The 27,133-nt window shown below is 40.5% G+C and overlaps 1 protein-coding gene across 1 annotated transcript in view; it reads left to right on the top strand.

Annotated features, from left to right (window-relative positions):
* The window catches only part of CCDC88C (coiled-coil domain containing 88C), a 277,418-nt gene that overhangs the window by 17,957 nt on the left and 232,328 nt on the right, over positions 1–27,133 (top strand). The window contains exon 3 of the mRNA XM_053697556.1: positions 2,926–3,034. Within this exon, the coding sequence (XP_053553531.1) occupies positions 2,926–3,034 (109 nt within the window). The remainder of the gene's footprint in view (positions 1–2,925; positions 3,035–27,133) is intronic.

Consider the following 27,133-nt stretch of genomic DNA (forward strand, 5'->3'; position numbering starts at 1 on the left):
TGGCTCTCATGGACTTATAATGCAAACATTTATTTGGAGAGTACAATCTCTATATAAAAACAAGTTGACGTTTAGGCTTACCATGTTATATACACGCACATATTATCATTATTTTTTTATATCCTTCAGTGGCAACTTTCTTGGCATAGAATATCATGGTTGTTAAACACTCCTGTTTTTACAAGATCTCTACCCATAGCACTGTGGTTTTTATATTATTGGCAGTATAGCAGTTGTGAGAGTGCAGCTAACCTATGCAATGAGGATTTTTTTATTTTAAGTCTCCTTGGTGCGTTTAGATGTACTGGATTATAATTTCATCTGTTTTATAAACAATATACCTGAAGTGTATTTACAGTTTCATTATCATTAATATTGTAGGTCAGGTTGTGTTTATATAAGGATCTGCCAGTTATGTTAACGCTGTGTTGAATGAAAGAAACTCGTTGAAGTTAGAGAATCCGACCGAAATTTAAATCCACGTGGATGTATTTCAATTTTAGGTAAAGCTGCAACAACTAATCGATTATGAGATTCGTTGACAAATCTTTTCATAATCGATTAGTTGGTTTGCACACAGCACCAGCTGCTTCATCCATTGAGCTCATGCACATGGTATTGTGTTTTATGGTTATGCCCTTAGCCTAAAGGGCGTCTACCGATGTTTACTTTTCACTTTTTCAGGACAGTATAAGTTTACAACTATGTGCAACCCAGAAATAAAATAAGGAGTTTGGATTGTTTATATTAAAGGGACAGCCAACACTTCCGTGAACATTATTTCATATTGAAAATTAAAACCCGACGATCTGCCTGCACTATACCCCTTCTGCCTTGCCGCCTTGCTTCTGTACTAATCAGCGTCGCTAACTTGATTAGTACAGAAGCAAGGCGGCAAGGCAGAAGGGGTATAGTGCAGGCGGATCGTCGGGTTTTAATTTTAAATATGAAATAATGTTCACAGAAGTGTTGACTGTCCCTTTAAATCAGGTGATTTGGGACTATGCTTTGCATGATATAGTGCTGAGCTTGTTATTTACACCTAGCCCCTAGATTGATGGGATTTGTTATTTGAATTGATGTGCACTATTATCTGTTTGCACAATTATTAGCGGATCGCATGCTATTGCTGATTATATGTACTGTATAGATAACTGTGTAAGGCTTTGGCCTGTTATAGTAAAGTTGTAAAATTTTAGTCTGAAGTTTAATATTTTTAACACTCAGTATGTGGATTTTATTTTAAATATAGGTAGGTAAAAAAGTAATTAGTTGATTAATTGAAAAAAGAATTGGCCGATTAATCGATTATGAAAATAATCATTAGTTGCAGCCCTAGATAGAAGCATTTTTGTAATATACATGTATTAGCAAAAATGCTTCTAATAAAAGCTATAGCTGTTTCAAAGCGCATTTAAAGGGATAGTAAAGTCCAAATTAAACATTTACGATTCAGATAGGGCATGTCATTTTAAACAACTTTCTAATTTACTTTAATCATCAAATTTGCTTTGTTCTCTTGGTATTCTTAGTTGAAGGCTAATACTAGGTAGGCTCATATGCTAATTTCTAAGCCCTTCAAGGCCGCCTCTAATTTGAATGCATTTGACAGTTTTTTACAGCAAGAGGGCGTTAGTTCATGTGTTTCATGTAGATAACATTGTGATCATGCATGTCGAGTTTTTTAAGAGTCAGCACTAATTGCCTGAAATGCAAGTCTGTCAAAAGATCTGAGATAAGGAGGCAGTCAGCAGAAGCTTAGATACACGGTAATTACAGAGGTAAAAAGTATTTTAATATAACAGTGTTGGTTATGCAAAACTGGGGAATGGTAAATAAAGGGATTATCTATCTTTTTAAATAATATTTTTGGTGTTTACTATCCCTTTAAGTATGCTCTGTGCACCAGCAATTTAAATGCAACACTTGCTCAAAGAGCCTAAGGTGCTTGTACTAGCTGGTAATTACTCAATTTGTTAATTGCTGACATGATACAAGCCCCACTAGTGCTCTGAGCAGCTGTAGTATTTAAAATACTGGTGAACTAAGAATATCTAGCTATGCTTCACATGCACGTGCAGAGAAAAATGCTAGTGCTAAAACACTGATAACTTTAACTGTTTATTGCAAATGTGTTTCTATTCAAAGATGTAATTCATCTATGTGCATTTAAATTTTGACCGGAATGTCCCTTTAATAACATTTATACGGAATGTATTTTCACCTTACAAGTCACGCACTCTCATTCTCTCTGTCACTTTCTCATTTTCCTCCTTTCTCTCATTCTGGTTTGTTCACTTGTCTGTTCTCTCATTCATTTTTATGTACAATTATTTTCTTTCCTTATTTACTTGGTTACTCAATCTCTCAATCCCTTGTGTGTGCATTAATTCCCTCATTATCTTGCTTTATTCTTCATTTTTGATCATTCACGTGCTTTCACTTATTCATTTTTCATTTACTCCGTTTCATTCACTCATTCATTCTGGTGTTAACATTCATATGTTCATTCTCTTTTTTTTTCATTTTCTTATTCCTTCTCTTACTACATTTCTTATCTTTTACATGCTCGCTCCTTCACAACCGTTCACTTACTCATTTTCTCATTCCTTCACACCTGACTGTATTTATTATCTTATTTTACTTGCAACGTTCTCATTCCTTCCAGCTATTTTTTACATTCACTGTTTTCTCTTTCTTTCTAGTTGTTCCCTTGCCCATGGTTATTTATTTTGTATTGATTTTCCCGTTTATCCATTTCTTTATTTTCTGCAGTTTATTTGCTGTATCTTGTTTATAAGCCCCCCAGAATGATTAGATTAAGTTTAAAATAAAACAAAAACCTACATCTCTCGAGTGCTATATATAGTGATAACACATTAGGTGACTATCCCTTGCTACATATGCCTATGTTTGTTTCCACAGAGATCCCCGACCATCAAATCAACGCACCAACAAGCACGTTAATAACGATGTCAATCTTCGTGTGCAAAACCTCAGCATCTTGGTGAGACACATAAAGTCTTACTATCAGGTATGTCACTTCCTTCCTGTAAAAAAAAAAAAAAGATATACAGCGGAAATTTAGTGCCACTTGTTTTTATGCCAAGTTTCATTTTGCAGGGTCTGAAATGTCAAATATGTGCTACAGTTTGATGGTGTTAGTGTGTACAATGTAGCTGATTCAGTATCTAAATTTTCAATTCATCTCAATAACGGAATTTACTTTTTTTTTTTTTTATGCTTGGCTGTTAATTATCTGCATTTTGTTGCACATGCTGAAATATTTACTTCCTTGTGACATATGACTGTGATTTTAAATTGGTCACTTATCAATGTGAGAACGTGATTAAAAATCTTCCATAGTGAAAGACCAGTTATTTTAAATCTAGTAAATTTAATGCTGTCCTGAGTTTTACAGTTACAGGTATCTCTTGCCAGATTTCACTTGTATAGGTTTTTTGTGCAGTGCTGATAATCAGATATGTTTGTCTCAGTCTTTATATTAACCCTTTCAGTGCTAACGACGGCTCTGAGCCGTCGCAGAGTTTCCCACTCTGGTGCTAATGACGGCTCAGAGCCGTCGCAAGCACTCTCCCACCTTGAAGGAGATCTGGGGGCTCCCACCCGCTCCTACCCCGGCGATCGGGCCTGTATAGTGACGGGCATCGCCGGGGCTTCACTTTATGTGCGGTGACGTCACGCGCAATGACGTGATGACATCAACGCGCAACTTTATTTAAAAATAATGTTAAGAATAGGAAAAGGGGGCATGCTGCTTAGAAGCCTGTATCTCAGGCATCTAAGCAGCTACAGACCCCCAAGACCATTGAAAAGGTAATCGCCTAACCTTTCCAACAGTGTAAGTCTGAAAAAAAAAAAAGTACAAAAAAATATTTAAAAAAATTAAAAAACCTTTAAACAGCTAGCACCCAGGTGGGAAAGTGCTTAGCACTCAGAGTTAAAGGGATAGGAAAGTCAAATTTAAACTTGCATGATTAAGATAGAATGTGTCATTTTAAGACACTTTGAAATTCTCTTCTGTTTTCAAATGTGCTTTGTTCTCTTGTTATTCCTTGTTGAAAAAGCATACGTACATATCATACACAAGTGGGAGCTGGCTGCTGATCAAATTTGATAATAGAAGTAAATTGGAAAGTTGTTTAAAATTGTATGTTTTATCCAAATAATAAAAGAAAATAATGGGGTTTTCTATCCCTTTTAATTGTGAGAACTGATGAGTAGCAGTGGTTTTGGAAGGATTTTGCTGTACTACAAGATAACACGTTAGTTTCATATACTTCAAGTTGTGCGTTATTTTTGAGACAAAAACATTTTAATGTTTAACATTTGGCTGATTTAGAGCAGTACAGCCAACATCCTCTTATGTTTGACATAACACTCATATGATTACTGTTTGCGTTACAGCTATCTATGCAAATTTCTTTTCCGGAATGTATATACTTATTTCTATGCTTAACAATGTGTTGCAGTTCTTCCTGTCAGTCAAGTGGGTAATGGACAGGTGTTAAAATGCACAATAAAATACTTTAGTTCTTAAATGTGTTCTTACAATAAAAAATGTGACAGTTGCAGACTAGATGCCTGATTTTACATATATAATACCTTAAAAATATACTCATAATATGTGTACTCATTATTGTGATCACATGCCTATCTATCCACTGTCTCCTTGTAAAGGAAAAGCAATTTTAGTCTTATGTCATTTGGAGGTTGGTAGAACATTTGGAATGTTTGTAAAATCCTACCTTTTGTCTTACTATGTAGGGTACCGATAAAGTTTTTTTGAGCACACTGTGTTGCAGAATTGTTGGGTAACCCGAGCTTACATTGTTACATATCAGAATGGTATTGTTGATTGAGACTGTGAATCTGATATGATTTTCACTCTTTTTTTTTTTTTTTTTTGCTAATTGCGCACTTTTTTTTCAGGGCACAATTGCAAACTGAATCTAGGTTGTATAAATAAAAAGAGAGAAGCGCTCAACCTGGGAACGAACAACAGCATAATAGCTTGTTCTATGGCTAGTTACCACCCTAGAAGCAGCCTCTTTTTGCTCAATATGTGCCTTTCACAGAGAAGAACTTTCCTGTAGCATATCAGTCTGATCCTGACTTCACAGTACAGTCCAGCCCCGAAATACCAGGCAATCCCTCCCTGAACAAGAGAAACAGCAAAACCCCAGACGTACGTTTCGGCCTATTGTGGGCCTCGTCAGTGAGGTGCAGCCATATTCCTCTAGGCACACTGAGCTATTATGCTATTGTTCGTTTCCAGGTTGAGCGCTTCTCTCTTTTTATTTATGCAAATTATGACATTTTGGGAAGTCTCCCTAAGTGTGATGCGGGAATCCAGACGTGGACCCGTTGCTCAGTGTGCCTAGAGGGATATGGCTGCACCTCACTGACGAGGCCCACAATAGGCCGAAACGTACGTCTGGGGTTTTGCTGTTTCTCTCGTTCAGAGAAGGATTGCCTGGTATTTCGGGGCTGGACTGTACTGTGAAGTCAGGATCAGACTGCTATGCTTCAGGAAAGTTTTTCTCTGTGAAAGGCACATGTTGAGCAAAAAGAGGCTGCTTCTTGGGTGGTAACTAGCCATAGAACAAGCTATTATGCTATTGTTCGTTTCCAGGTTGAGCGCTTCTCTCTTTTTATTTATGCAAATTATGACATTTTGGGAAGTCTCCCTAAGTGTGATGCGGGAATCCAGACGTGGACCCGTTGCTCAGTGTGCCTAGAGGGATATGGCTGCACCTCACTGACGAGGCCCACAATAGGCCGAAACGTACGTCTGGGGTTTTGCTGTTTCTCTCGTTCAGAGAAGGATTGCCTGGTATTTCGGGGCTGGACTGTACTGTGAAGTCAGGATCAGACTGATATGCTTCAGGAAAGTTTTTCTCTGTGAAAGGCACATGTTGAGCAAAAAGAGGCTGCTTCTTGGGTGGTAACTAGCCATAGAACAAGCTATTATGCTATTGTTCGTTTCCAGGTTGAGCGCTTCTCTCTTTTTATTTATGAATCTAGGTTGTGTATTCTTCACTGGCTCAGAGATGATGCTTTTTGTCTGGAACCTGTATTTGTTACCTGGGTTATTCACTATGGGCAGGTACTATTAACAGGCCTTGTGCTGGGATATCAATACTGCAGCATCAGTGTATGCCACGGGGGGTGGGGGGTGGCATGCAGATTACTGCTGTATGGCATGGTTGTTCTTGTCAATCAAATGCATAATAAAAAGAAAATGCAAAAGCATTTAGTAAGCTCTTTTTTTCCTCTTACTGCATCATGTGACATCCATCAGCCAATCACAAATGCATATACATATATTCTGTAATATCTTGCACATGCTCAGTAGAAGCTGGTGCCTCAAAGCGTGCAAAAAAATAAATAAAAATTATGCACATTTAGATAATGGAAGTGCATAATAAAAAGAAAATGCAAAAGCATTTAGTAAGCTCTTTTTTTTCCTCTTACTGCATCATGTGACATCCATCAGCCAATCACAAATGCATATACATATATTCTGTAATATCTTGCACATTCTCAGTAGAAGCTGGTGCCTCAAAGCGTGCAAAAAAATAAATAAAAATTATGCACATTTAGATAATGGAAGTGAATTGGAAAGTTGTTTAAAATGATGTGCTCTATCTGAATCATGAAAGTTTAATTTTGACTTTAGTGATCCTTTTAAAGCTTTCTTTATTGGCCACTGGCTACAAATAGTTTTTTTTATATGGAAATAAAACCAGTTACAGGGCATAAAGATATGTAAGGTGCACAGAGCTCTCTGTGCTATTTGACCTATTTTATTTTTCTTCAGTCTTGTGGTAATCTGGGAGCTTTAAAATATGCATTACTGGTTAGAATGTCAGTAAATGCATAGTATCTGGATTGTAAGCGCTTTAGGGTACACCCATACAATATTGCTAGTGATTACTTCATCCCCTTACTGTGTTTTCCATCAGTATCTAGAATTTCCTTATCGTTGCAGTTCTGTTTGTGAAGAAAGCATTAGCAGGAAAGTAAGATCCCGTCAGTGTTCTGTGGTGTATTGTTCAGGAACAAAAGGAGAGGCTCATTGTGTTTGTGTGACCGGTCCTTTTGCGTTGCTGTGTGAACTGAATGCCATGTTTGTTTTTTACTGTGAGTTGGGAAATAGTAATACAAAGCATTACACTTCTTAACCAATGCTGATACTTGCACAATCCTTAAAACTGTATTGCAGCCCTTAGTGATTTGTAGACATAACCCTTCAGCTGCTTAAGATGGCCTGTGTAGTAGATATGCCTGTCCCTAACACCTATACAGCCAGTTCTGACCAAATGTTTAAAGGGAAGTAGAAGTCAAAATGATAACTTTTATGATTTAAATCTAAGATGGCCTACTAGAGGCCTGAGGCTGCAGGCAGAATTCTTCCCTCTACACTTTTTTTTTTTCTTCTCATTACTGTCCTTTTCAAATGCATGGCATTTTATTAGACTTTTCAATTTACATTTGTTATAAAAGTTAGTTTGCTCCCTTAGTATCCTTTTGTTGAAGAGCATGCCTAGATACGCTTAGAAGCAGCAATGCACTACTGGGAGCTAGCAGCTAATTGGTGGCTATACACCTATATGCCTCTTGTCATTGGCTCATCATATGTGTTTGAATAGCTCTGAGTAGTGCATTGTTGCTCTGGAAATGTGCTGCATTAAACACATAGTTGGAACACTTTATTATTGCACTGTTGCTTACTTATAACATATTAGAGCCTCCCCCCCCATGTAAATCACCACCTGTAAGTATATTTATCCATTATGCAGCATCCTTGTCTAAAACTGATTTTATATGGGCTCCTGCAAGATCTCATTACTTTCACAATTAGTATGTGTGCAACATGTTTTTAAGGATTAGTCATTCCTGGCATGCAAATACTAATGACTAATTCACTGTTAAAGTAAAGAGAAGATTATTGTGTATTTATTTTTTTATTTTTTTTTGATGGACAATTTCCTTAAAGGGACACTGAACCCAAATTCTTTCTTTCGTGATTCAGAGCATGAAATTTTAAGCAACTTTCTAATTTACTCCTATTATCAAATTGTCTTCATTCTCTTGGTATCTTTATTTGAAATGCAAGAATGTAAGTTTAGATGCCGGCCCATTTTTGGTGAACAACCTGGGTTGTCCTTGCTGATTGGTGGATAGTCATCCACCAATAAAAAAGTGCTGTCCAGAGTTCTGAATAAAAATAAAAGCTAAAATAAATAAAGATTGCAAGAGAATGAAGACAAATTAATAATAGGAGTAAATTAGAAAGTTACTTAAAATTGCATGCTCTATCTGAATCACGTAAGACAAAAATTGGGTTCAGTGTCCCTTTAAGTCCAGGTTTGATTTTTTTTTTTTTTTTTTTTTTTCTGTATATTTATGTACAAACAGCTTTGTTTGGCTACTAACAACATGTGTAGCCGACTCCTAAATTTTCTGTTAAGTTCGAAACCTAAAGTTTAATTAGTTTAGTAAGATCTTTGCTTATACTGGCTGCTCAGAGCCAAGGAAGACTGCTCAGAGCCAAGGGAGGCCATGACAAAAAGTGATAGTAAAGTGTTACCTATGTATAGTCTATTAGAATACCTTATTTCAGTTATTTATTTATAGTTTTGATTGTCATTTGTTATATAGAAAGACACTTACTTTTGGTTGAAACGCGTCAACATAGAAACATAGAATGTGTCAGTAGACAATAACCAAAAAGACCTATCAAGTCTACCCATATTACATGTTACTTTTTTCTGAGGATAGCCTTATGCATGTCCCAGGCATTTTTAAATTCCTTTACAGTCTTTGTGTTTACCACCTCAAATGGAAGTTTATTCCATGAATCCACCACCCTTTCTGTAAAAAAAAAAATGCTTCCTTACATTTCTCCTGAATCTGCTATCCTCTAACTTTAGATTGTGACCCCTTGTTTTGGATTATTTTTTTTTTATATGGAAAATGCTTTCTGCTTCTACTTTATTAAGTCCTTTTATATATTTGAAGGTTTCTATCATGTCACCTCTTTCCCTTCTCTCCTCTAATCTATATTTAGGTGATAGTCTTTCTTTGTACATTTTGTATTTTAGACCTTGTTTAGTAGCCCTCCTTTGGACAGTTTTAAGTTTATTTATATCTTTCTGAAGATATAGTCTCCAGAATTGTACATAATACTCCAGATTTGGCCTAACTAATGATCTGTAAAGTGGCATAAGAACCTTGCTATTTCTGCTACTAATACCTCTCCCAATGCAACCAAGTATTTGGCTGCACTGCAAATTTTGACGATTGGGCATTTTTATCTGATGAGCAAGTAACCCATTGGGGTGTTGTTCTTTAGTGCACTGTTTTTGGTTGTTTTTACAGGTTTTCCCAGTGAACTTATTTCCAGGTCTATAGGGGGATTCACTGAATTTAATAGTCTCTGTCTTGCTCTGTGGATACATATTCTTGGGTATAGCCTTCTGGGATCTTTTTGTTGTTGTTGGATTTAACTCCTGAGCTATATATAGTGACTGTAGTACTGGTGTTCCGTCGAGATTTACTACCTGGATGTGCGCATGCACACAATTACGCAATCACACTCCACATATGTTTGGACAGTCTACTCCAAAATTCTTATTGTTTAAAAAGATAGATAACGCCCTTACTACCTATTCCCCAGCCTTGCACAACCAACATGGTTATTTTAATATACTTTATAACCTTTAAATCTCTTTCTTTCTCTTTTCTCTCTCTCTCTCGAAATTTTGAAATATGTAAGAAAAAAATCTACTTATTTTAAATTCAGAGTAAGTGATATTGCTTTGATTTTTTATTATGCACTTTTTCATTGTGAAAAATAGTTTATTTTATATTGTTACAGACTTTCTTCTTTCTCTTTATATGACCACACTTTTGCCGTGTTTAGTATGAAATAAAATAACAGAACACAGGACTTGCATGTCCAAGAGAGTTAGGTGATTAGGTAGTGATTCACAAAACTTTGTTCTGTATTACTATACATCTCTACTTGCCCCCCCCCCCCCCAGTAGTAAAATGTGTACTGGCTCTTATATTTTAAAAGAAAATGTTTACTGACCCTTTAGTTAAATTTTATAGAGATTTAGTCTTTTGATTCCATTGCAAAGGGAAATTGTATGTTCCATTTTTGTGTTGTGTTCAGGTAATAAATGAGTTAAAGGAATTGTGTAATTTTAGCGCCAATAACATCCTCCGAGTTCTCCATTTTTATGCAGCCATCCAAGAGCTGTTATTCACAATGTGATATGAAAACAGTAATGATCCATTCTGGGAATGAACCTGCAGTCACTTGTCTGCTGGATAAACATCCCTCTCGTGTGTGTCTCTGGCTGGTGACTATGTCCCATGTGTTTTTGTGACCATAGGGGCCTTTGTGCACAATGTGTAGCTACAGACTAGACCTTTTTACTTTGTAGCAACTTGTTTGTATTATTGTGGCGTTCATATTTTTTTAATTTTTCCTTGTTTTTGTTAAATGTTTCCGGTGCTTTATTGCATCATTATAATTTTACAAGACTTTCTCAGCTTAATCAGTCATTACAGCCCTTATCTGTCCTGTATTAAAAGGACATTAAAGTAATTAGTTTATATATTTGCATAGTATATATCTGCAAATAAAGGCACACAAAACATAAAAAATGTTAGAAAACATTGCACTATATCCTCCCCGTGATTTCACATGAGCATTGTGGGTTTTATAATTCAGAGCATTGCAAGTCCATACTGCAGACTTCAAAAGCCTAACCCTGCTACATATCTGTATCTGATTGGCTTTAGCTGAGGTAATAAGATAGGTAAGATTAAAAAAAACTGCAAAACAATGCAGCTTTTGCTATCAAAATGACAGTGGCAAACCTTTTCTACTCCAGTAACAAATGCAAACTGGCTCTTCCAAACCAGGCGAGTAGTAGGTGGAGATTTGCTATCAAAGGAACATGAGACACCACATTTTTATTTCATGGTGCAGATAGAGAATACAATTTTAAACAATAATAAAATTTACTTCTATTACCTAATTTGCTTCATTCTTTAGGTATCCTTTGTTGAACAAATAGCAATACACATGGGTGACCAAATCACACACAAGGCATCTATGTGCAGCCATCAATCGGCAGCTAATGGACCTATTTAGATATGCTTTTCAACAAAGGATGTTTTATGACCCTTTAAAAAAAAAAGGTGCATTAAACAATGTGCTAATGTATTTAGAACTTTTTAAACTCAACAAATGTTAATTTGTAACAATACTACACTTATGCCCCTTTAAGCGCTGTATTGCAAATATCTGTACACACAATAAAAGTTTTAGAAAAGTTTAAAAAACTGTTTTGTTAGCAAAATTTTGTCCCCTGAAAAGTGTTTAGCTTCTCTTCGTTGTTGTGGCCAATTAACAACATCTATTGATGAGGCACTATACTGATTTACCCATCATTGTTCAATATGGTAGGAGTTAAATTACAGTGAAATAAATCATGAAAGCACATTGTTCAGTTTGTATTTACTTTACTTAAAGGGACAGTATACACCAATTTTCTTCATAAATGGAAAGAGTCCACAGCTGCATTAATTACTTTTGGGAATTCAGAACCTGGCCACAAGGAGGAGGCAAAGACACCGCAGCCAAAGTCTTAAATACCCCTCCCACTTCCCTCATCCCCCAGTCATTCTTTGCCTTTTGTCCCAGGAGGTTGGCGGAGAAGTGTCACAAGTTTTCAATAGTCTCTTATGGAGGGTAGTACTCTTTGGCATGGGACTGGAGTTTTAAGTAGTCCTGTCAGTCTCTCAGTGAGAGCATGGGTGAAAGTTAAAGTCCAGAGAAGCAGGGAGAGTCTTTCTGTGAAACCATCCCAACTCATATTAACAGCTCCACAAGCAATCAGCGTTGACGAATTTTGCTGCCTGCTTCTTCTCTCAAGTCCATGGCAGAGGCGATGCTACTATCTGTCACTCTTGAAGGGCTGTGTTCCTGTTCCACGGCGTAGATTCGGGTAAGATTGTTTCATTTTACTTTCGTCATGATTGTATTGTATTATAAATGTTGTCTCGAGAGGCTACCACCTTTCAGGATTAACTATAACTCAGGGTCTCAGTGAGGCTCCTTTTGTGTCTTGGAATCAAGGGTTAATATCTCCTGAGGGGGGTTATTGAACAGGGATTTTTTTTAATCATGTTTGTTATGCGATTCGACCTGCTTATGTGTAGTGTTACTTAGGCTCATGGCTTGTGGAACATAATGGCCTTGGAAGTGACACAGCCTAACGGTCGGGCGTGCTTTTTCTGGACTGTACGGTTCACCTGGTGACCGGGCGTGGTTAAGTTTTGGCTCTCCTTTTCCGCATTCCTGACCGCGTGGCGATGGAAAAATTCTGGTCCGCTGGTGTCTGGTTCATAGGAGGTGGTGTGTGCCCCATCCATTGTGGGTGTCAGGTGCTGTTTACATTTTCTTCTTTGCTCCGTTTTTTTTTTTGTATTCAATACCCGGTTATGGAGGATTCTGATATTGTGGAGACGGAAGTCTCTAGTTCAGATTCTGCTTCTTGTGACGAATACGAATTGGCCCGGATGATACATGCCTATCAGTTATGTTCCGAATGCTGTTTTAGAGTGCTCAATTCCTCGGGATCGGGGAATCAAAGGGCAGCTGAGCCGTCCGCCTCTGGGGGTTCTGTTCCTCGAATGGCGAGTTCCCTACCACCATCTCTAACTACACATGCAGGTAACCCAGATTTTGCTTATCCTTCTCTGGAAGGTGGCTTGTTCCCTCCGGAGGTTAGGGCACGGTTCCGCATGTCCATAATTATTGCACTGGCGCATCTGCAACTTCCAGAAGTGTGCTTACGATATTGTAGGTGTTCTGTTAACCTGGGCTCCTCAGGCGTAGGATGGCCTGGTTCTGTTCAGCTCGCCGGGGGAACGACTGTCCCATAGGCTTTAGGGGATCAACCGTCGTGGTTGTCTTTTGCTCTGGTGAAGGTATGCTGTGTCTTTTCGTTATAGACTGGAGCACCTTTGTGTCCTACTGAGGCACGTCTTGGCGTTGTTGGAGGATTCCATCCTTAATGGACCTCGGAATTCTCAGTCTTCTCCTTCGAATGGTTTGCAGAATTAGATATGAGGATGATGTAATTTTCTTATAGTCTTGTTTATTGAGTATCCTTTTCACATTCTGAGCTTGGAAGAACAGGATCCCTGTTGGGCTGGTCCTGCCGGTGTGTCTGTTCTTCTTGGGCGATAACCTACGGGCTGCCTTAGCCTTTATTTTAATCCAGTTAGGATGATTTTTTATTTGGTTTGAGCTCAATTTTTTATGTATTTCCTTTGGGAACTTTTTTTCTGGAATAGATACTCGCGATTTTTGATCACACTGTTTACTTCTACGGAAGTTTATTCTAGTGTGAGGACATGTTTAGTCCTACGTTTGTCTGTTGTTTATCTCTTCATGTCTGGGGATGACTATATGCGGCCTTGACAGTAATGACCCTTGGTTTCAGGCTGGTCCTGATTGGGTTCAGATCCTTCGGTCTTGCAGCCTTTTTCAGACAAGTGGCGCCTGTTCTGCCTGGCTGATCCTGTTAGGGCGCAGAGTGCTTCACATTATTATTTGTGTTATTTCTTGTTTTATTTTACAAGTTTCAGCTAAGCATTCTGAGAGGATCTGAGGGTCAGTGAGGCATTGGGGATTGGTTCAGTCCTTATTTGCCTTTTAGGCTGGTCGACTGGGACTCGGTGAAGTTCCGCTGCGACTCACTCAGTTGTTTCCGCTGTTTCGTCGGGAATTGGAGTGTTTCCTTCCCCACGTGGGTTGGAGATCTTAGGGCCTCCTTGCCACCGGTTCCTGGCGGTTTTGACCGCCTTGTGGGGAGGGCCATGTGGCTTTTTCCTACTTTCGGGAGTTTGTTGTTTCCCTATCAGGGACGTGAGGCTGTGTTGTCTTCTCCTCCAAGCTTCGCTTAGGGATTTTTTTTCTACCAGGGTTTGGGATGCTCTTCATTCTTTTTCCTTGGGTGTGGTCCCCTGGTTACGTACTCTGAGGAAGATAGGGAGACTAGCCTTTGTTCTACTCGATCTTCGGGTGACTTGTTCCTCGATGTTCTCCCTTGGTTTCTAGAGTCTTATCGTGCCTCTGTCATGCCCTAGCTCCTTTTTGGAGTGTCGGACTCCTTCAAGGGATGTTCTCTTATGAGTGAGTCTTGTTCCCGTTTTCTGGGTTAGTCCGGATATTCCTCTTTGAGGTCTGATTCTTCAGATGGGGTATTTGTGTTCCCTGGGGTGGTGTTTTGTTCTAAACGATTCTGGGGCCTGAACCTATAGTTTTTGTTTGTGATCTTTCTGGATGTCGGAGACTTAGATCCTGTGGCTGGTTTGGGGATCCAGTTTTTCCAGGGAACATAGGCTATGGCCTAAGGACTGGCTTGTTGAGCCTGTTAGCAGCTTGGCCGGAGGTTTCTGTTTGCTTTCAGATATGCTCCTTATGGCTTGCCTTGCCTTTGAACAATATATGCTTCCCTTCAGGGGGAGTTCTTTCTGTGTTCATCAGGATGTCTGGATGATTTTCATTCAGCTTTTGTTTTCATCAGACTATGGCTAATGTCTTGTGAGCATATGTGCTGTTCTTATATGCTCTCCCCTTTGGGGGGGTAGTTTTTCCGCCTATGGAGGTTTTTTTTCCCCCTCTCTCTGGAGGGTCGTTGTCCTTTCCTGTGTGCAGGAGGTTGGAACAGGTGTTTTTATCCTGTAAAGGAGAGCAGTCTGCTCTTCTGGGGTTGTTCTGTTCTGTAGAGCTGAAGTCTCCATGTTGAGACTGTCATAGAGGATGTGATAGGTCTTCATTGGGATCTACTGCTTTTTTTCTATGTTCATCTCCTATAGGGTTCTCCTTGGGAGTAACTGTTTGAAGGAGCTTTTTGGGTTGGCTTCTGAGCTCTGTTGGGGTGGCCGAGTTCACCCCATTTCGTCCTTTCCTGGGGGCTGGTGATTGGGGTCTTTTCTGTTCCCCTGTTTTTCAGATTGTTTGCCCTCGGGTCATTTGAGATTAGGTGAGCCTCCTTGAAGTTCTGTGCTTTCTCTGTGTTCAAGATTTATGAGAAGGATTGGCTATCCGGCGATCGGATAGCCGTGATGTGCCCACTGCTTAGTGGATGTTTAGCAGTCTGATGGTTTAGTGTTTGATATCTATCTTCAGCTGCTCTTTTCTTGTCTGTAAGTATTCCATTTTCAGAGTCATCCTGGTATGACTGTGGCGTGTGGTGTTGACTCAGGTGTTCGCCTCTCTGGGTTGCTGCACATGTTTTGATTCTGGATATTTTGAGTTATCTTGAGACTTGAGGACTCAATCTTCGGTTGTCTTTAAGGTGCTGTTGCACTGTATTTAGAAGAAGTTTTCTTCTCTGTTTCAGATTTCCGGTCTTAACCTTGTGGTTTCTGTACAATCTGGGGTCTGGGCGTTGCCTTTCTTGTTTCTCAAGACCGGTTAGGGTCTCTCCGGTTAGGGTCTCTGTGAGCTTGGCTCGGTTTTGGGGGTTCCTTATTTTTATTTGGAACTTGTTGCTCCCTATTTGGGGTCCCTTTGGGAATCCTTGTTTTTTTTCTTCCATGTTTTCTCCCTTTTGGGAGTTTACGGTAGTTGATCCCTTTCTCTAGTAAGGGGTGTGTTGTTGGGGACCAACTGCTGGGCGATGGTGTCTCCTGGAGGCGTGTTGGCTCAGTCGTGTCTTTTCTGCGGTCTCTAGCAAGGCTTAGGGACTTTCTGCGGGTCAGTGTCCTTGGGGCCTTTTCCTTTTTCAAAGTTTCCTCGGCTTTGGATGAAGCAGGGTTTTTGTGGGTAGGGATTGTAGGCCTGGTGCCCTCAGAATGGGCCGCCTTTTGTACCCTCCCGTTTTAGCATTCAGTGTCCTCTATAGCTTGGGTATTGTTTTCCTAAACATAATGAATGCAGCTGTGGACTCTTTTTCCATTTATGAAGAAAAACTTAAATGATGCTCTCCGCCCGTTTTCTGTGGGGCGTCCGTTATTTTTATTCTTCTGGCACCTTTTCACCCTGATATTTCTTCTACTGTTCCTTGTTCCTCAGCAGAATGACTGGGGGATGAGGAGAGTGGGAGGAGTATTTAAGCCTTTGGCTGGGGTGTCTTTGCCTCCTCCTAGTGGCCAGGTTCTTATTTAGCAAAAGTTATGAATGCAGCTGTGGACTCTTTCCATTTAAGAAGAAAAGCTAACTATTCATCTGAGTACACGCGTGTTCCTGTTTTGTGCTCTCCTCATCTCCCAGTCATTCTTTGCCTTTCGTCCCAGGAGGTTGGCAGAGAAGTGTCAGACTTTTTTTTAATTTTATTTTTTGTTTTTGTCTCCTATGGAGGGTAGAACTCTTTGGCATGGGACAGGAGTTTGAAGTAATAGTGTCAGTCTCCCACTGAGAGCATGGGTAGAAGTTAGAGTCTGGAGATGCAGGGAGAGTCTTCCTGCGAAACCATCACGACTCATGTTAACAGCTCCTCAAGCAATTGGCGTTGTCGAACTTCGCTCCGCTGCCTGATTTCTTCTTTCAAGTCCATGGTGGAGGCGATGCTACTATCCGTCATACTTGAAGGGCCGTGTTCCTGTTCCACGGCATAGATTCTGGTAAGATCGTTTCATTTTACTTTATTATGAATGTACTGTAATATGAATGTTTTCCCGAGAGGCTACCACCTTGCGGGTCTAACTTAACATAGGGGTCTCAGTGAGTCTCCTTTAGTATCTTGGAATCAAGGGTTAATATCTCCTGAGGGGAGTTATTGAACAGGGGGGTTTATAATCATGTTTGTTATGTGATTCAACCGGCTTATGTGTGATGTTTATTGGGCTTGTGGTTTGGAACATTGAGGCTTTTGGAAGTGATGCAACCTTTTAGTTGGGCGCGCATTTTTTGGACTGTACGGTTCACCTTGTGGTCGGGCGTGCTTACGTTCCGTCTTCCATTTTCGCATTCTCGACTGTGTGGCGAAGGAAAGATTTTAGTCCGCAGGGGTCTGGTCATAGGAGGTGGTGAGTGCCCCAGTCATTGTGGGTGTCAGGTGTTGATTTTGTTTTTCTACTTTAGTCAATATTTGCATATCCTCTATCCAGTTATGAAGGATTCTGATGCTGAGACTGTTCAAATTTCAGATTCGGTTATAGAGGATTCTGATACTGAGACTATTTTAATTTCAGATTCAGACTCTGTGTCCGGTGATGAATCCAGATTGGCCTCATTGACACGTCAACCAGTTTTGTTCCGTATGCCATATGAGAGCGCCTTGTTCCTCAGGCTCAGGGAATCAAGGGACAACTGCGCCATCTGCCTCTGGGGTCCTATCCTCCAAGAGGCGAGTTCCCTACGATTCCATACTTCTACACATGCGGGTAACCCAGTTTGATTCCTCCATGCAGCTTGGCGTGTTCCCCCCCCCCCCCCCCAGAGGTTGCAGCACGTTTTCTCTTCTACAAAAAGTTGGCAATTATTTGTCTGCAGAGTCCAGACGTTTATTTGAGAATGTGCTTGTGCCCTATTGTCCTGGGCCTTCCGCCTTGGGAAGGGCCTCTACAGTTTCCTGCGGGTGTAGCTGTCCCAGAGTGTTGTGCCTTTCGTTACAGGATTGCTTGCCTTTGCGTATTGCTCAGACATGTTTTTCAGTTATTAAATGACACTATCCTTTTTCAGATACGGGGATCTGATGCTGCTGATTCGAATAGTGCACCTCATTAGACATGTGGGGATGACCGATGGGATGTCTTTATTTTGTTATTGTTTCCTTCGGGAACCTTCTGGGATTGATACTCTTTATTACTTCTTCGGAAGTTCTTTTGGACACATTAGTCCTTTGTTAAAATTGTCTGTTTCCTTTCTTCCGCTATGAGGGAGGATTTATGCAGTATATTATACCACAAATAAATGTCTTTCAACCCTTCAGTAAAAAGAATGTTAAAAATATGACAACATAATTTAACCTATCTTTGATTTATCTTGCCGGTTAGGACCCAGAGTGCAGGCTGGTCCTGTTGGGTTCGTTCTGCCTTGCGGCTGTTCAGGCATGTGGCGCTGTTTTGCTCGGCTGTTTTTGGTAGAAGCGCTGAGTGCTCAGGTTATCATTGTTTTACATGTTTCAACTAAGCATTTGAGAAGACCTGTGGGTCCGTGAGGCGGGAAGGATTGTTTCAGTCCTTATAGCCTTCAGTTATAGATGACTGGAGAGTTTTTGCTGTGTCACTCTGACATCTGATATTATCAGAACCTAGCATTTCATCCCCCATGCGATGGAGGGTTGGAGGGCTTAGCGTCCCATTACTGCAGTTTGAGCGGTTTGGCCTTCAGTTTTAGGGCTCTGGATTTGTCCTTTTGGGCTTGATCCAATAGCTTGTTTGTATAGCTGTCTAGCATGCGGAGGGTTTGCAGTTTGAAACCAGTTGCAGCTCTTGGCACCTTGAAGGTGTGCGCACAAGCTGTTTATAGTGTATCTAGATGCAGCTCTTACTCTTTGATGTGTTCTGTCTGTCTGTCTGAGTCATAAGACCTTTCGGTCTTCTTCCATTGTCTCCGGGCGAGTTAGATCTCCTTTTAGGGATCTGCATTTTTGGGTGATGGTTGATCTCTGTGGGACTTTGTTTAGCTCAGGGTTTCCGGAGCTGGGAAGCTTTTTCTCCCCTGTATCCTCTGTTTGTGTGGAGGTGATGGGGAGAAGGTTTTTTTGACCTTGTGGTAATCCTTGTGTTGTCCTGAGGCTTTTAAGAAGTCTGGTCTTCATACGACTTATCGCCTTGCTCTTTGGAGCGATGGACTTTTAGTCAGGGGTGCGTCCTTCCGTTTTGGTCGGAGTTCTTCTCGCTATCTGGATTCTCTGGATATGCATCCATATCCCTTGTGTCTGTTTTTTTGGCCAGTTGGGGTGTTCAGTTCTTGGGTAAGGTTTGCCTGAACTATTAGGAGCCTGGACCTGTTTTTCTCCCTGAGACTTCCGGTTGCTGAGGCTTCGCTTGGCTCTTTCCTGACCCAATCTTGGGTTGTTTTGGAATCTTGACTCTCATGGCTGGTTGGGGTGTTCCACGGTAGTGGGAACTTGGGCTATGTCCTTGCTCCATCTACCTGACCTGGTCATGGTTGGCCAGGTTTTCGAACTATTATTACTCATTGCAACAAAGCAGCCCATGTAACCTAGTGGTTAGCTTTGTGGCTTTGCACCTCAAGGGTGGTTGTTTCGTACCCCGCTGCTGGCGCTGGAGGTCCATTTTCTGATTGCATTCCCTTGGTCAGCTTGTCAGTGTAACCCGTGGATTCCTGCTCTGCAGGCGAATGTGTTGGCTGTGTCTCGGCTTGGCAAGCTAATTGTAGGGGGGTCCTTTTCTAGGACATTTGTGTTGGGGATTTATTTTCCCATTAGCCGGTGGCTTCGGGCCTTGAGGACAGTTGTTGTCCTTCCGGCCTCATCCATTTTTCTTTAGGGGATATTCTCCTCCCTATGGAGATGGTGTCCTTTCTTGGGGCTTCTCCTAGATGGGAGGGGGAAAGGGGGCTTGTGTTGTCCCCCCTGAATTCTTGCTGGCTCCGTGAAAGACTTGTTGGGCCTTTTTTGCTAGATATTTGGGTCTATGGCCTTGTCGTCTGTTTCTAAGAGTCGGGTTGTACCTGTGCTCTGTGGGGGTGGCTGTGCTATCCTTATGCTCGTTCCTGTACCAGTTTCGGGATTCTTCTGTTCCCCTGTTTTGGATCCCTGAGGCTGGGTTGGTCCAGCTGGGTGTGGATCTGAAGGTCAGGATGGCCGAGCGGTCTAAGGCGATGCATTCAGGTCGCAGTCTCCTCTGGATGTGTGTGCTTCGTTGAGAACTATCCTGTTAGCTCAGTCTTCTAGGATATAGTTTTACCTTTCAACTAGCTCCCTAGATTTACAGAAGATGGTTTACACTTCCTTCGGGCTCTGAGTGTATACTCTCCTTCTAGGGGGGCCTCGATGGAGGTTTTGTGTTCCCCCTTTTTAGAGACCTGTGTGTAGGTCCTGGTGGCTTAGGTTGCCTAGAGAGTGCCCTCTGTCTGGAGGTTGCTTTTGCAGTCTTCTACTTCCTCGCAAGTATCCTCTGTGTCGTCCTTATACGGACTCTGTGTTCTCAACTCAGGGTTTTTTGCCTGGATCTGTTACACATTTTTTTGTGGTTGAATACTTTAGTATTCTATGTTCAGACGCTGTGAGGACTTTGCCTTCAGCTGCATTTCAGTGCTTGCATGATGTTGGAGAGAAGACTTTTTTTGTCTCTGTGCCCGGTCTTATCCTTGGTTTTGCTTGGTATGGACGTGGCCTCCTTTTCTCTGTTTGGGCCCATTGGGGTCTTTGTGAGCTGGGCTCACTATTGGAGGTGTTCCTTTTATGGATTAGGGGACCTTTCGGTTTCCTCGGTTCTCCTTTGCTTTGTCCCCTTGGGGGTTTAGGCTGGTGTCCCCTTCATTAGTGTGGGGTGACGGTGTCTCCTGGAGGACTGTTGGCTCAGTCGAGTCTGTTTTGCGGTCTCTAGTTTGGCTTCTGGTCTAGCTGCGAGTTAGTGTCCTTGGGGCCTTTCCTTTTAAGATTTTTCTCGGCTTCAGACAATTTTTTTTTTTTTTATTGGGTAGAGGTTCAGGCCTGGTACCCTCACAGTATAGGCAGTCTATTGTACCGTCCCGTCTTGGCATTCAGTGTTCTCTTTAGCTTGGGTATGGTTTCCAAAAAGTAATGAATGCAGCTGTGGACTCTTTCCATTTAAGAACAAAAACATACATTATGCTTACCTGATAATTTCCTTTTTCTTCTGATGGAAAGCGTCCACAGCTCCCCACCCGTAATTTTATGTGGGGGCATCCTTATATTTTTCTGGCACATTTTCACCCTGATATTTCTTCTACTGTTCCTTGTTCCTCAGCAGAATGACTGGGGGATGAGGGGAGTGGGGGGGAGTAGGAGGAGTAGTTAAGCCTTTGGCTGGGGTGTCTTTGCCTCCTCCTGGTTGCCAGGTTCTTATTTCCCAAAAGTAATGAATGCAGCAGTGGTCTCTTTCAATCAGAATAAAAGGAAATTATCAGGTAAGCATAATTTATGTTTTTAGCGCATGCGCATATCAAGTAGGCGAATGACGTGGGATCACGGCCGTCTAACTGTCAGATTTTTAACTGGCTGATCTAAAAACTTGACCAAGAGATGAAAAAAATATAAAAATAAACGGGTTGTTTTTGCTGAGCGGAAAAAAGGGAATTAAAACGGAGATTACTGGATTTAGAATGAAAATGTAAAAAAATAATGAATGAAACTCCTATTGATTTTTAACACAAAGAATTGGATTGTGGATCAGCGTCAAGGCAACTTTACCTTCACTTTAAGCTAAAATGAGGTAATAGTAAAAATGTTTTCTTTCATGTAATTAACAAGAGTCCATGAGCTAGTGACGTATGGGATATACATTCCTACCAGGAGGGGCAAAGTTTCCCAAACCTTAAAATGCCTATAAATACACCCCTCACCACACCCACAAATCAGTTTTACAAACTTTGCCTCCAAGGGAGGTGGTGAAGTAAGTTTGTGCTAGATTCTACGTTGATATGCGCTCCGCAGCAAGTTGGAGCCCGGTTTTCCTCTCAGCGTGCAGTGAATGTCAGAGGGATGTGAGGAGAGTATTGCCTATTGAATGCAGTGATCTCCTTCTACGGGGTCTATTTCATAAGGTTCTCTGTTATCGGTCGTAGAGATTCATCTCTTACCTCCCTTTTCAGATCGACGATATACTCTTATATATACCATTACCTCTACTGATTCTCGTTTCAGTACTGGTTTGGCTTTCTACAAACATGTAGATGAGTGTCCTGGGGTAAGTAAGTCTTATTTTCTGTGACACTCTAAGCTATGGTTGGGCACTTTATTTATAAAGTTCTAAATATATGTATTCAAACATTTATTTGCCTTGACTCAGAATGTTCAACTTTCCTTATTTCCAGACAGTCAGTTTCATATTTGGGATTATGCTTTAATTATCATATTTTTCTTACCTCAAAAATTTGACTTTTTTCCCTGTGGGCTGTTAGGCTCGCGGGGGCTGAAAATGCTTTATTTTATTGCGTCATTCTTGGCGCGGACTTTTTTGGCGCAAAAATTCATTTCCGTTTCCGGCGTCATACGTGTCGCCGGAAGTTGCGTCATTTTTTGACGTTATTTTGCGCCAAAAATGTCGGCGTTCCGGATGTGGCGTCATTTTTGGCGCCAAAAGCATTTAGGCGCCAAATAATGTGGGCGTCTTATTTGGCGCCAAAAAATATGGGCGTCGCTTTTGTCTCCACATTATTTCAGTCTCATTTTTCATTTGCTTCTGGTTGCTAGAAGCTTGATGTTTGGCATTTTTTTCCCATTCCTGAAACTGTCTTATAAGGAATTTGATCTATTTTGCTTTATATGTTGTTTTTTCTCTTACATATTGCAAGATGTCTCACGTTGCATCTGAGCCAGAAGATACTACAGGAAAACCTCTGCCTGCTGGATCTACCAAAGCTAAGTGTATCTGCTGTAAACTTTTGGTAGCTATTCCTCCAGCTGTTGTTTGTATTAAATGTCATGACAAACTTGTTAATGCAGATAATATTTCCTTTAGTGATGTACCATTGCCTGTTGCAGTTCCCTCAACATCTAAGGTGCAGAATGTTCCTGATAACATAAGAGATTTTGTTTCTGAATCCATAAAGAAGGCTTTGTCTGTTATTTCTCCTTCTAGTAAACGTAAAAAGTCTTTTAAATCTTCTCTCTCTACAGATGAATTTTTAAATGAACACCATCATTCTGATTCTTTGGACTCTTCTGGTTCAGAGGATTCTGTGTCAGAGATTGATGCTGATAAATCTTCATATTTATTTAAGATGGAATTTATTCGCTCTTTACTTAAAGAAGTACTAATTGCTTTAGAAATAGAGGATTCTAGTCCTCTTGATACTAATTCTATACGTTTGGATAAGGTTTTTAAAGCTCCTGCGGTTATTCCAGAAGTCTTTCCTGTTCCTAATGCTATTTCTGCAGTAATTGCTAAGGAATGGGATAGATTGGGTAATTCATTTACTCCTTCTAAACGTTTTAAGCAATTATATCCTGTTCCGCCTGACAGATTAGAATTTTGGGACAAAATCCCTAAAGTTGATGGGGCTATTTCTACCCTTGCTAAACGTACTACCATTCCTACATCAGATGGTACCTCGTTTAAGGATCCTTTAGATAGAAAAATTGAATCTTTTCTAAGAAAAGCTTATCTATGTTCAGGTAATCTTCTTAGACCTGCTATATCATTGGCTGATGTTGCTGCAGCTTCAACTTTTTGGTTGGAAACTCTAGCGCAACAAGTAACAAATCGTGATTCTCATGATATTATTATTCTTCTCCAGCATGCTAATAATTTCATCTGTGATGCCATTTTTGATATTATTAGAGTTGATGTTAGATTTATGTCTCTGGCTATCTTAGCCAGAAGAGCTTTATGGCTTAAGACTTGGAATGCTGATATGGCTTCTAAATCAACTCTACTTTCCATTTCTTTCCAGGGAAATAAATTATTTGGTTCTCAGTTGGATTCTATTATTTCAACTGTTACTGGTGGGAAAGGAACTTTTTTACCACAGGATAAAAAGTCTAAAGGTAAAAACAGGGCTAACAATCGTTTTCGTTCCTTTCGTTTCAACAAAGAACAAAAGCCTGATCCTTCGTCCTCAGGAGCAGTTTCAGTTTGGAAACCATCTCCAGTCTGGAATAAATCCAAGCCTGCTAGAAAGGCAAAGCCTGCTTCTAAGTTCACATGAAGGTACGGCCCTCATTCCAGTTCAGCTGGTAGGGGGCAGGTTACGTTTTTTCAAAGAAATTTGGATCAGTTCTGTTCACAATCTTTGGATTCAGAACATTGTTTCAGAAGGGTACAGAATTGGTTTCAAGATGAGACCTCCTGCAAAGAGATTTTTTCTTTCCCATGTCCCAGTAAATCCAGTGAAAGCTCAAGCATTTCTGAATTGTGTTTCAGATCTAGAGTTGGCTGGAGTAATTATGCCAGTTCCAGTTCCGGAACAGGGGATGGGGTTTTATTCAAATCTCTTCATTGTACCAAAGAAGGAGAATTCCTTCAGACCAGTTCTGGATCTAAAATTATTGAATCGTTATGTAAGGATACCAACGTTCAAGATGGTAACTGTAAGGACTATATTGCCTTTTGTTCAGCAAGGGAATTATATGTCCACAATAGATTTACAGGATGCATATCTGCATATTCCGATTCATACAGATCATTATCAGTTCCTGAGATTCTCTTTTCTAGACAAGCATTACCAATTTGTGGCTCTACCGTTTGGCCTTGCTACAGCTCCAAGAATTTTCACAAAGATTCTCGGTGCCCTTCTGTCTGTAATCAGAGAACAGGGTATTGTGGTATTTCCTTATTTGGACGATATCTTGGTACTTGCTCCGTCTTTACATTTAGCAGAGTCTCATACGAATCGACTTGTGTTGTTTCTTCAAGATCATGGTTGGAGGATCAATTTACCAAAAAGTTCTTTGATTCCTCAAACAAGGGTAACCTTTCTGGGTTTCCAGATAGATTCAGTGTCCATGACTTTGTCTTTAACAGACAAGAGACGTCTAAAATTGATTACAGCCTGTCGAAACCTTCAGTCTCAATCATTCCCTTCGGTAGCCTTATGCATGGAAATTCTAGGTCTTATGACTGCTGCATCGGACGCGATCCCCTTTGCTCGTTTTCACATGCGACCTCTTCAGCTCTGTATGCTGAACCAATGGTGCAGGGATTACACGAAGATATATCAATTAATATCTTTAAAACCGATTGTTCGGCACTCTCTAACGTGGTGGACAGATCACCATCGTTTAATTCAGGGGGCTTCTTTTGTTCTTCCGACCTGGACTGTAATTTCAACAGATGCAAGTCTCACAGGTTGGGGAGCTGTGTGGGGATCTCTGACGGCACAAGGAGTTTGGGAATCTCAGGAGGTGAGATTACCGATCAATATCTTGGAACTCCGTGCAGTTTTCAGAGCTCTTCAGTTTTGGCCTCTTCTGAAGAGAGAATCGTTCATTTGTTTTCAGACAGACAATGTCACAACTGTGGCATACATCAATCATCAAGGAGGGACTCACAGTCCTCTGGCTATGAAAGAAGTATCTCGAATTTTGGTTTGGGCGGAATCCAGCTCCTGTCTAATCTCTGCGGTTCATATCCCAGGTGTAGACAATTGGGAAGCGGATTATCTCAGTCGCCAAACGTTGCATCCGGGCGAATGGTCTCTTCACCCAGAGGTATTTCTTCAGATTGTTCAAATGTGGGGGCTCCCAGAGATAGATCTGATGGCCTCTCATCTAAACAAGAAACTTCCCAGGTATCTGTCCAGATCCCGGGATCCTCAGGCGGAGGCAGTGGATGCATTATCACTTCCTTGGAAGTATCATCCTGCCTATATCTTTCCGCCTCTAGTTCTTCTTCCAAGAGTAATCTCCAAGATTCTGAGGGAATGCTCGTTTGTTCTGCTAATAGCTCCGGCATGGCCTCACAGGTTTTGGTATGCGGATCTTGTCCGGATGGCATCTTGCCAACCATGGACTCTTCCGTTAAGACCAGACCTTCTGTCTCAAGGTCCTTTTTTTCCATCCGGATCTGAAATCCTTAAATTTAAAGGTATGGAGATTGAACGCTTGATTCTTGGTCATAGAGGTTTCTCTGACTCCGTGATTAATACTATGTTACAGGCTCGTAAATCTGTATCTCGAGAGATATATTATAGAGTCTGGAAGACTTATATTTCTTGGTGTCTTTCTCATCATTTTTCTTGGCATTCTTTTAGAATACCGAGAATTTTACAGTTTCTTCAGGATGGTTTAGATAAGGGTTTGTCCGCGAGTTCTTTGAAAGGACAAATCTCCGCTCTTTCTGTTCTTTTTCACAGAAAGATTGCTATTCTTCCTGATATTCATTGTTTTGTACAAGCTTTGGTTCGTATAAAACCTGTTATTAAGTCAATTTCTCCTCCATGGAGTTTGAATTTGGTTTTGGGAGCTCTTCAAGCTCCTCCGTTTGAACCTATGCATTCATTGGACATTAAATTACTTTCTTGGAAAGTTTTGTTCCTTTTGGCCATCTCTTCTGCTAGAAGAGTTTCTGAATTATCTGCTCTTTCGTGTGAGTCTCCTTTTCTGATTTTTCATCAGGATAAGGCGGTGTTGCGAACTTCTTTTGAATTTTTACCTAAAGTTGTGAATTCCAACAACATTAGTAGAGAAATTGTGGTTCCTTCATTATGTCCTAATCCTAAGAATTCTAAGGAGAAATCATTGCATTCTTTGGATGTTGTTAGAGCTTTGAAATATTATGTTGAAGCTACGAAATCTTTCCGTAAGACTTCTAGTTTATTTGTTATCTTTTCCGGTTCTAGGAAAGGCCAGAAAGCTTCTGCCATTTCTTTGGCATCTTGGTTGAAATCTTTAATTCATCTTGCCTATGTTGAGTCGGGTAAAATTCCGCCTCAAAGAATTACAGCTCATTCTACTAGGTCAGTTTCTACTTCCTGGGCGTTTAGGAATGAAGCTTCGGTTGACCAGATCTGCAAAGCAGCAACTTGGTCCTCTTTGCATACTTTTACTAAATTCTACCATTTTGATGTATTTTCTTCTTCTGAAGCAGTTTTTGGTAGAAAAGTTCTTCAGGCAGCGGTTTCAGTTTGAATCTTCTGCTTATGTTTTTTGTTAAACTTTATTTTGGGTGTGGATTATTTTCAGCAGGAATTGGCTGTCTTTATTTTATCCCTCCCTCTCTAGTGACTCTTGTGTGGAAAGATCCACATCTTGGGTAGTCATTATCCCATACGTCACTAGCTCATGGACTCTTGTTAATTACATGAAAGAAAACATAATTTATGTAAGAACTTACCTGATAAATTCATTTCTTTCATATTAACAAGAGTCCATGAGGCCCACCCTTTTTTGTGGTGGTTATGATTTTTTTGTATAAAGCACAATTATTCCAATTCCTTATTTTATATGCTTCGCACTTTTTTTCTTATCACCCCACT

Source organism: Bombina bombina, chromosome 1 (assembly GCF_027579735.1).
Source record: "Bombina bombina isolate aBomBom1 chromosome 1, aBomBom1.pri, whole genome shotgun sequence".
Lineage (NCBI taxonomy): Eukaryota > Metazoa > Chordata > Amphibia > Anura > Bombinatoridae > Bombina > Bombina bombina.